Genomic DNA, 10,953 nt, shown 5'->3' on the forward strand with positions numbered 1-10,953 from the left:
TATTGAAATCAGATTTAGGGAGCGTAAATGTAGTACTAGGACCCGAAACTGGTTGCTGACTTTGCATAAACAACGGAGCCCCGATGGTACTGGTAAAACCACTAGACAACGACACACTACCTCCCAGTGAAAGAGGAGGAGTAGCACTAGAAGCAGTAGAGAGAGGAGAAGGAGCAGCTGTGACTAGGGACTGTCCAAAAAGAGAAGGTTTGGTAGCTATAGGAGGTAAGAGAGAGGAAGCAGTAGAGAGAGACGACGAGGAGAGAAGAGATGAGCCAGTAGTGACATTTGTAGATATAAAAGAAGAAACAGATACGTTTTTATGAGATGAAGAAGTAGTTGTAGATTGAGTAGTAACTCCTAATGTAACTGACTGATTAGTGTTTGTATTATTAGTAGAAACTGATTGGGACTGAGACGAAATGCCACCAAATATATTCAGGCCCCCTCCTCCTAATTTCAAACCCCCTCCAGCAGCACCAGTTAAAAGCAACCCTCCTCCAAGCTTCATTCCACCTCCATCACCAAACTGAACAGGTTTCACACTCGAGTTTAAACTGGTCTGACTGGTTTTGGCGGTTGCTCCAGGTCGTGGAGCCTCACAAGCAGGACAAGAGTCTTTGCTGGGATCATTGTGGAGCATACAAGTGGGACACTCCCACTTTCCGCCAGGTTTCAAAAACCCTGTTCCACTTCCCTTGTTATCGGTACTGGTACCAGAGGATCTTTTAGCACCACAAGCAACACAAGTATCAGAATCTTTAGTATTACTGATCATACAGACTGGGCACTCCCAATTAGAAGTGGGCGGGGCTAGACTGCTGAGAGGCGTGACAGTAGATTTAGTGTTAGGAGTAACAAGTGTGGGCAGTTGTACGTTAGACAGTCCGCCACTTGATAACTTGAAGCCACTCCCACTAGATGACGCAATATTAGTACTGGTAGATGCAGAGGAAGGAGGTCCAGAGCTGCTAAAAATACGACCACTGGGAGCTAACATTACATTGGCCCCCTGAGGTAATTTTACTTCACCAGTCAAGTTACCTGTAGGAAGCTTTGACCCCCCAGAAGTACCGATTAGACTTCCCCCGGTAGGTAATTTCAGCCCCCCAGAAGTACTGGTTAGACTTCCCCCAGTGGGTAATTTCAGCCCCCCAGAAGTACTGGTTAAACTTCCCCCAGAGGGAAATTTCAGCCCCCCAGAGGGAGCGTCGGTTACTGAAGGAGTAGAGAAAGCAACAGCTTTCTTTTTAATGCCCAAGGGTTGAGACGTACCACATGCCATACACTTATTAGTATCACTTTTATTTGATACCCAACAAGAGTCACAGGACCAGTTGGACGTGGGAACAATAAGAGGAACATCCTTTAATGGCTTGAGAGGAGGAACAGATAATCCTTTGGTCTCCCCACCCACAAGAGAGGCAGTAGATGGTCCCATGACACTCTTTTGTTTCGCTTCTTTACGGATGTTTTCAATCTGGTACTCTGGTTTCTTGAGGGCATCCACGAGGCTCCCAGCAGGTTTTGATAAAGCAGGCGGAGCTGGTGGGACGGAAGAGGGCGGAGGGAGAGATACTGGCTGAGCTTTAAATGATAGAGAACCTAAAAATGAAAAGAAAATTAAATAAAATACTACACACAACACTAATGGCTACATGTACATAGCAATGTTTCTTTGCCAGAATTAAAAACGAGCCAATTTTTGAAGAAAAAAAGCAAAGGCTATAGCCTATTATTTTTTCCAAAAAATAGTCCCAAAATCACTCCAAATTTTTAATTTACTTTCCTGATACACAATGGTGTCCTTGTGTTACGTAAAAAGTAAAATAACGACATGTAAAATAGACTACCGTTACATGCAAGACAGCAATTGACAGTCAATTTCCGTCTCNTTATAAATTAGANANANANANAGAGAGAGAGAGAGAGAGAGAGAGAGAGAGAGAGAGAAGAAACAAATAACATAATACAGCCAAATATGGAAATGGTCAAGCCATCAACCCCGAGCAAACTACTCTTTGTATGCTCAGGGAACTCTTGTCGCTCTCCAATGGCCATGATAGTGGCAGAGAAAATGGAGGCAGACAGAGGAAAAATAATAGAATCCGACTCTGCTGCAGGGAATTTTAAAAATGGAAAATTTGTGGCATCACAGAGCCCAGCAGTAAATGCAATAAGAGCACTAGAAGCAGTGTACGGGCAAACCAGACTCAAAGAGTATACGCCAAAACCATTAAAAAAGGAAGATATAGAGAAAGCAGACAAGGTGATATTCCTGGGGGTAGAGTTCCGCAAGAACGCCGAGGACGCCAAGAAGCTGTTTGGAGATGCATTGGATGGTAAAGCAATGTACTATTGTACTTACGTGAACAAGCAAGACTCCAAGGACAAAGAGAGGCATGAGGTACCCGACCCTTTAGACGGCGATAACTGGCCCGAGTATTACGGTGAGGAAAAGCCAGGGTATAGGCAGTTCAGCAGTTATGCTAAAGTACTGAAAAGCATGATACAAGATTTCTATCCAGCACTGAGAGATGAATTATTTCAAGACGAATGAGGAACTGAAGAATGATTAATATAGTATTAGTATAGTTTAGTATATTATTAGTATATTAATATAGAATTAGTATAGTTTAGTATATTATTAGTATATTAATATAGTATTAGTATAGTTTAGTATATTATTAGTATATTAATATAGAATTAGTATAGTTTAGTATATTATTAGTATATTAATATAGTATTAGTATAGTTTAGTATATTATTAGTATATTAATATAGAATTAGTATAGTTTAGTATATTATTAGTATATTAATATAGTATTAGTATAGTTTAGTATATTATTAGTATATTAATATAGAATTAGTATAGTTTAGTATATTATTAGTATATTAATATAGAATTAGTATAGTTTAGTATATTATTAGTATATTAATATAGAATTAGTATAGTTTAGTATATTATTAGTATATTAATATAGTATTAGTATAGTTTAGTATATTATTAGTATATTAATATAGTATTAGTATAGTTTAGTATATTATTAGTATATTAATATAGAATTAGTATAGTTTAGTATATTATTAGTATATTAATATAGAATTAGTATAGTTTAGTATATTATTAGTATATTAATATAGAATTAGTATAGTTTAGTATATTATTAGTATATTAATATAGTATTAGTATAGTTTAGTATATTATTAGTATATTAATATAGAATTAGTATACATGTAGTTTGTAGATTAGTGTGGACTTGTATATTACATCTTTAGTAGAACAAATAATAACAAAAATCAGTTTTAAATTGAAATACACATATACATATACATGTACATCATATCCTACCTGATGCAGTAAGGGGTGGTCTGGTAGCCCCACTGGAGGTGGACCCCACTAGGACTGGGAGTGGATCACTGAACTGGAACAAGCTGCTGTTGATTGGAGATATAGGCGTGGCATGGGGGTGTGGCTCTGATCTCAAAGCCATCTCAGGAGAAGTGAAAGAATAAGAACTGGCCGTCGTCATTGAAGAGAAAGGAGAACGTGTCAACTAAAAAAAATTATACACAATAATGTAATTACACAAAAATTTGCTGACACCAATTGTAATAAACTAGTGTAATAATGATAACAGTGCATTAATTACTACCATATAGCAGGAAATTTTGGAGTGAATTAAATTTGGCGAATTTGGCCTCTTGATAGCCATTTGCCAAAATAAAATCCGCCATTTTTGAGCCATATTACATGCATGCATGCTCAATGGCACACCGCCTCTACTAATTTGCCAAATTAAAATTTGCCAATCATCAACAATAAAGTATATATATTTTTTAGCATAGAACAATAACGTTAGTCACTTAATGTACACATAACACATGTAAGTACATGTATGCTAGTATACATGTAAGTATATACATGTACATGTAAAATACTAACAACTAACATTGGAAGTGGTGGTTGGAACCTTAGGCTCTTCTTTAGTTAACGGAGTCAAGAACGGAATATCAATGGAAGGCAGTGGACCTGATTTATGTAACAGGAGTGGAATAGGAGGAGGTAGTTCGCTTGTATTATACACTTCCTCTCCCTCGCCATCTCTGCTCTTGGAGCTATAGTGCGTCGTATGCTTAGTAGCTCTTATTTTACCAGTAGAACTCTTAGAGGAGGAAGGGGGTGGAGTAGGGGGAGGGGCTTGAGTCTTTTTGACTTCTTTAGGAGAAATCGTTAGATCTATTACGACTTTCTCTTTTCCACGAGAAGGGGGAGGGGTTGGAGGCGAGGCTACAGCATGTACGACTGGTTGCCGTACTTTTGACAATTTTGCATGTGTGGGTGGAGCTGAGAGGGAGGAGACAGGAGGGGGAGGAGAGGTAGCAGAGGGACCTTCTATACGCTGCTTCTTAGCCGGCTAAGAGAAAAGAATAAAACAATAAATGTTAAGAACATGTATGTACATGTACATGTATTAATACTCTATAATGTAAAGATAATTAAGATATAGAAATTGTTGTACAGACATTGGCTCAGATAAGGCTGAAACTATACAATAATTAAAACAACATAATATCAATAATTGATTCAGACTCATATAATCATCATTGCCAATCACTACGCCAGCACAAACTGAAACTGAAACTACATGTACATTAGCTGTAGTTCCACCATGCCTAGTTGTAATTGACCAATCAAGACTGCTTGATAAAATAATGAAAATAACATATTACAAAATGAATGTACATGTACACATAGTACCAATCACTCACTGTTGCTCTTAGTGGGAGTTTCCTGGCGTCTTGTAGCGGAGTGCTGAGAGACTGGAGGGTGTCAAGGATCTTAAGGGCCGTGTGACTAGCCCCGCCCACTGGAAACTGTGAGGTGTGAGGGTGTGGCTTGACTGCTCGCTTCACGGGACCAACCTAAGAGAGAAAGAGAGAAAAAGAGAAAAGTTGAGATCATACAGTATACAGTGTATCATATAGAAAAAATAAACATTAAGTTACCTTTTGTTGCACAAAAATATAATAATAATACATGTACTGTACATGTACATTTTATTCTATGCCATATCATTCCAGTGACTCAGACAAGGCTGAAACATTTTTAATACAACAGAGTTGGTTCAGAAATAAAACACTAATAGTCATCACTGTCACTGGATAAGTACTAATGTGTGCAAATATGCCGAACTCTCTCCAGCTCCCTCTCTCTATTTCTTTACTTACTTGTACACTAGTTGGGCTGGTCTCATTCCTAGTTCTCTTTCTAAACAAAGGAGATGATGATGGTCTACCGGAGGAGGAGGCTCCACCATAGGACGTCCTACCAGTATAGAAGGAAGAAGTGAAGGGAGAGCGAGAGAGTGAGAGGTTAGTTAGAGCTGCAGTGTTGACTGGAGTATTGAATGCACTCAGTGAGAAGGAGGGGTGACCACGAGAAGGGACTGATGATATGGCTGACTATAAAAGATAAGAGAGAGAGGGGGGGAAATTAAGGAAATAAAATATGATACAAGGAAAGAAGATCTACAATACTATTACATGCAAGAAATGCATGTACATGTACATGCATTTGTTCCACTTTTTGAGCAACTTTAAAAACTCATAAAAAATCCTATTATAATCGGAATCAGTTCAAACTTTCTACACAACATAAAAACATGTATATGTATCAGAAAAAATTACAAAAATGGAGAATTCTCTACTTTTCAATTTTGGTGAAATTTGGCCCAAGATCATGTACTATAGTACAGGGACTTTGGCCCACTTTTTGAGCAACTTTAAAAATCCATAAAAAATCCAATTTTGATCAGAATGAGCTCAAACTTTCTACACAGCATAAGAACATGTATATGCATCAGGGAATGTTATAAAATGGAGAATTCTCTACTTTTGAATTTCGGTGAAATTTGGCCCGAGACCATGTACTATAGTACAGGGATTTTGGCCCGATTTTGGAGCAACTTTAAACATCTACATGTAGAGATAGACTAACTTTGGGTGTGGCATGTCCCACATCACTAGTCCTAAGAGGACCAGGAGACGGAGACACATAGGGACTTGACGCTGGAACATCCCTCTCCCTCTGTTTGATCCTTACCCCTCTATGAGGATAATGAGAACCATGACTGTAAGTAGTAGTAGGAGCACATGTAGTGGGAGGAGGAGGATCAAGACCGTTTTGAGCAATGTAAGGTAGAGGAACTGATGTATTGGCTAATGGAGTGTTACTACCACTCCTGGCACTGGATTCCTAATAAGGAAATAAAATAATAATAAATCATTTAATGTGTAATAGCATGTACTGTACATGTATGTGTAAAAATTGTGAATTCAAGTTGAAAATTACTAAAATTAGCACTTAGTTAATTATAAAAAGAATTAACAAAATTGAATCACCAATGCACTAATAATTAGCTATTTCATTTATTAGCTATTAGTCTTATTACATGTACTGTATAGCAGGAAATTTTGGAGGAAGTAAAATTGTGACCACATGCCATTGAGCATGTGTATAATGGCTCAAAATGGCAGGTTTTATTCTGGCGAATGGCTATCTAAATGCCAAAAATCGCCAAATTTAACTCCAGCCAAAATTTCCCGCTATACGGTATTTCATTATAATTTCTAAAATGTACATGTATTTTTCACCTCCATTCTTTCTTCTTTGTTAGATACTAGTACAGGCGATTCATTCTTCTTTATCTCTGCCGGTTCCTCGTTAAACTCATCAAATGAAGGCGGAGTCAGAGGGTGTGTCACTCCACGCACGTCCAACTGACGACCTTGAATAGGGTGGGGTGTGCCAGGCCAGGGGGTGTGGTCGGGGAGCGTCCGATTAGGTAAAGGACTGCTGACTTCCTTGGTCCACTTCGATGGAGTAAACCAATCTTTAACCGTCTGTACAAAACCCTAACAATAAAAAAATAAAAATAATTGTAATAATAAAGTAATACATGTACATGCATATAACACTTTACACTACAGTATCACCATCATCTTATTCCGTTACCATAAAAAGTTAAACCCCATTATCATAATACCCCATCAATTCATGTACATATACATCACATACAAACCATGTACACGTACAATAGTATATGTTTAAGTATTACTGGGCAAAGAGCCAACTAGTAAGCCACAATGTAGTTACCTTTGGTTTTGGTCGGTCATAAGGCGTGCTGGTGTGGTGTTTGGTGCTCCTCTGACTAGCTGACTTCATCTTTAGACCTATTGTAATACGGGATACCCCTCTCACTAGCACGCTAAAGAAGACAGCTCAACTTACAAATCAAGAGAGAGAAGGACCATGTGCAGGACAGACCGCCAATTTGAATTTTATAATTTCTTTTTAACTTCGGTTAATTAAAGGCTCACTTGTAAATGTTTAATTAAATAGTATACGGTTTAATTTTAATAAGAATTTTAAAACAATTCTTCACACATTATTATGAACAAAATTAACAAATTTAAAAATACTGATGCTCTTAACATGCATACAAATGATAAATAAATTATTGTGAAATAAACACACATTTATACAGAAGTTCACAATGTTAATTGTTACTGCTCAAGTTAGCTTTATTTCTTCATAAGCTGGATTGTTATTATTATTAATCATCAAGGTGTTAAACTGATATGCTTCATTATATGAAGTAACTACAGGCGCTTGTTGTTGAAATGAGACAGACCCTGTAATTAATACTTAAAATGAGCACACATCATATCATGAAAGCAGGATTTATCAGAGATGATGAAAATTTATAACTTTTTCCACTCACTACAAAATTAAAGTACTTACTGTTTTCTTTCTTCTTATAAGAAATAACAATGCACACAAGAATTAATATTATTAATAGTAGAATAATAATAATGGCACCCAAAACTGCTGGTGTAATAACTGTAAAAGAATATATTTTATATACTCTGTATTATTAGTCAATGTAACTGACTAGCAATAGCATTAAGACTTGTTGAAGCAGGTGTGCTAGTAGGTGACAGCAACTGTGTAGTAGGTGACAGCAACTGTGTAGTAGTAGTGATATCATTAGTTGGATAAGGGTGGAATGTATCTACATGCAATGTAATAATATACATGGACATGAAACTACTAACTGACCAAGAGGTATGACAAATGGTTTGCTACTACCAGCATTGTTGCTGAATACAACACTGAAGTTACACTGCTGATTTAAAGGCACTAGTGCTAATCCTGTAATATTACTAGGCTGATTAGTATACTTTAGCATGTACGAGTTTGAATATATGCTACCAGAGCCATTACACTGCACAGCAACTGTAGCACTATTAGGAGCTTCACCAGTACACATCAGCATACCCTAAAAATAAGAATTTTATTGATATCAACAATAAAATCTCACAAGTAAATGTATAGAAAACTTTATGATCAATTCTTGTGCAAATTCAAGTTCTACTGAAACAGTTGTTTCATTAGCTGACCTAGGAACTGCAGTAATATGAAATATAATTAGAATTTGATGAATATAACCACGTTACCTCTTTGATAAGAGAATGTAGCTCTAGTAGATATTCCTTCTCCTAATACATTGACTCCAGTTATAACGTATGCATAGCGATAAATAAACAAGTTATTATCCACAAACTGATAACTCGTATTATATACTGGTACACTCATCAATAACTGATCAATGACGTCATCATAAATGCTTAAATTATAATACTCTATTGATATTCCATTATCAACTGTAGGAGCTTTCCAAGTTATAGTAATACTGGTACAGTCAATTGAAGATGTAACGTTAGTAACTGGTCCTACAACACCTAATAAAATTTATGAAATGTTAGTAGTGTCAAGATAATAATTTTTTTACCAAATACAAAAGGAGGTGTAGGCAGGAACTCTCCTCCACTATTACTCAATGATACATTCACCATAAATGTGCTTAGATTATTTGGTATTGTTACTATTCCAGTGATCATCATGTCATCATTAACTTGAATTGTTGATATACTGGTACTGCTTATTATGGTATTGTTAGTAGTCATTATTGTAGCTGCTATATTGTTAGGATATTCTCCTTCACATATTGTACTAACCTATAGTGGTTATGAAAATATTATCATAGCTTGACAATGCATCAATTGTGTTAGTGTTTTTAAACTTACATCAATGGTAATATATAATAATACTAGTTGTCTCTCAACTACTGGTGTTACAGATATGGCAAAGTTACTGAAAGGAACTGAAAGATATACTGTAAACATGAATATAAAACCACAGTAATGCTAACCTCTTTCATAATAAAAACTGATACTATTTGGTGAACCTATCCCAACATCATTCATAGGAGAAACTGATGCATTATTAAAAACACAAGGATTAACGTCACTAGTTGATAATGTAATATTAGTATTATTAGTAGTGCTGCTTTCTAGTTCGTTGACAACTATATAGTATCCAGTGATAGGTACATTATCCAGTGTATAAGGAGCTGTCCATGTCAATAATACACTGGATCCATTAATAATGGTATAATTCAAATTACTGACATCATCTAGTGGACCTGAATAAAAAAGGAGATAATAATCTATTAAGTATCTACTAACCTTGAATCTACTAACCTTGAATCATTAATAACACAGTGTCACTGTGTTGCACTACTACTGGTGTAAAAGTAGTGGCTGCACAACTTATGTTAGTATTATTATTATGATCATAAGCTATTGCTTGTAATTCAGCTCTTCTAGTGCCACCATTATTAAATGTAGATATAGTGAATCCATTAGCTATCACAGTTTCATCAATTGCTGACTGATTATTGATTCGAAAGGTCACAATATCAGCAACAGCTTCACAGCAGAAAACAACAGTAGAGTTGAGTGTTGTATTAATGGACACTGGCTGCACTATTATATCTTTAATATGATATAATATTATGATAAATAATTTTGATTGATTTACTTACTAGCACAATCAAATGATTGAATGTATTGCAGAAGAAGGAGAAGAATTGGATTCAGCAGCATTTCTGACTATTAATTAGGGCGTGGCAGCCTTATGGCCTTATTGGCTATGATCAGATGCAGATCAGATCTGCAGATCTGATCTATATCTGAGCTGAGGAGGTTGGTCATGCGTCATGTGATGATGTCACTTCCTCTACCTACTCTCCTCTGATAAAAATGGAGTATTCTCTCTCTTTTCACTTTAGCAGCAGTTATCTCACTAATAATACCTGCAATTGAATCAAAAATGTCAGTGTATCTAGATAAAAGACTAATAAACATGATACAGTTTTCTTACTTTAATGCAGTACAATACTCTTAAGTTGTAACTGGTTTCAGACTTCTTCACCTATCACATTTTATAGACAACTAGGAGTCTGCATACACTTTAAAAACAAAGAGCAAGAGTAAGAATATAATCTGCACTTTATCTAAAGATGCAATATCTTTGCCTTTTCTAGAAAAGTGTGGTTTAGTCATTTGAGACAGAGGACAAGCTTTTGCTACCTGTAGCTGACTGAACAGAAGTTATCATGTTTATTAGTATTTTATCAAAATGCACTGATGTTTTTGAGTCAATTGCAAGTATTATTAGTGAGATAACTGCTGCTTAAGCGAAAATATAGAGAATACTCCATTTTTATGAAGGGAGAGTAGGTAGAGGAAGTGACATCATCACAGACGCATGACGTGCCAGCCTCCGGTTCCGATCTATAGATCTACAGTACAGCCGGCCCTTTGCACCAGTCTGATCACGTGACTTCATAAAAATAATAAGTTAAGCCGATGGCTAATCATCACGTGACTAGAACTGGTGGTGGCAAGTTTTGCAAAGGGCTGTACAGCCCTTTGCACAAAACTTGCACCAGTCTGATCACGTGACTTGATAAAAATATTAAGTCAAGCCTATGGCTAATCATCACGTGACTGTAACTGATGGTGGCAAGTTTTGTGCAAAGG

General features: G+C 36.4%; 2 protein-coding genes across 2 annotated transcripts in view; both read right to left on the reverse strand.

Annotated features, from left to right (window-relative positions):
* LOC105316794 (nuclear pore complex protein Nup153-like) overlaps nucleotides 1–7,329 on the reverse strand; it is a gene marked incomplete at its 3' end in the record, with an annotated part of 15,481 nt that extends 8,152 nt beyond the window's left edge. The window contains exons 1-5 of the mRNA XM_019993409.1: nucleotides 7,160–7,329; nucleotides 6,658–6,918; nucleotides 6,002–6,259; nucleotides 5,233–5,466; nucleotides 4,774–4,926 (exon numbers count right to left, since the gene is read on the reverse strand). Of these exons, the coding sequence (XP_019848968.1) occupies nucleotides 4,774–4,926; nucleotides 5,233–5,466; nucleotides 6,002–6,259; nucleotides 6,658–6,918; nucleotides 7,160–7,228 (975 nt within the window). The remainder of the gene's footprint in view (nucleotides 1–4,773; nucleotides 4,927–5,232; nucleotides 5,467–6,001; nucleotides 6,260–6,657; nucleotides 6,919–7,159) is intronic.
* A 138-nt stretch (nucleotides 7,330–7,467) lies between these two features.
* On the reverse strand, nucleotides 7,468–10,080 carry LOC109580363 (uncharacterized). Its single transcript, XM_019993415.1, has 11 exons — nucleotides 9,954–10,080; nucleotides 9,610–9,903; nucleotides 9,279–9,551; nucleotides 9,154–9,230; nucleotides 8,859–9,084; nucleotides 8,524–8,808; nucleotides 8,388–8,473; nucleotides 8,126–8,345; nucleotides 7,959–8,078; nucleotides 7,808–7,906; nucleotides 7,468–7,698 (listed from the first exon to the last, which is right to left on the reverse strand). The coding sequence occupies exons 1-11, from the start codon at nucleotides 10,012–10,014 to the stop codon at nucleotides 7,577–7,579; spliced, it is 1,863 nt and encodes a 620-aa protein (XP_019848974.1). The 5' UTR covers nucleotides 10,015–10,080; the 3' UTR covers nucleotides 7,468–7,576.
* Between the last annotated feature and the right edge of the window lie 873 nt (nucleotides 10,081–10,953).

Source organism: Amphimedon queenslandica, unplaced genomic scaffold, assembly GCF_000090795.2.
Source record: "Amphimedon queenslandica unplaced genomic scaffold, v1.1 AMPQUscaffold_13495, whole genome shotgun sequence".
Taxonomy (NCBI): Eukaryota; Metazoa; Porifera; class Demospongiae; order Haplosclerida; family Niphatidae; genus Amphimedon; species Amphimedon queenslandica.

What these genes read in the sequence shown, in the direction of transcription:
- LOC109580363 (XM_019993415.1), bottom strand. Translation starts at nt 10,014, where the DNA reads ATGCTGCTGAATCCAATTCTTCTCCTTCTTCTGCAATACATTCAATCA. An exon ending in AGTTTTCTATACATTTACTT is followed by an intron (nt 8,346 to 8,387) that starts GTGAGATTTTAT and finishes TCTTATTTTTAG; the next exon opens with GGTATGCTGATGTGTACTGG. An exon ending in TTATAAGAAGAAAGAAAACA is followed by an intron (nt 7,699 to 7,807) that starts GTAAGTACTTTA and finishes TATTAATTACAG; the next exon opens with GGTCTGTCTCATTTCAACAA.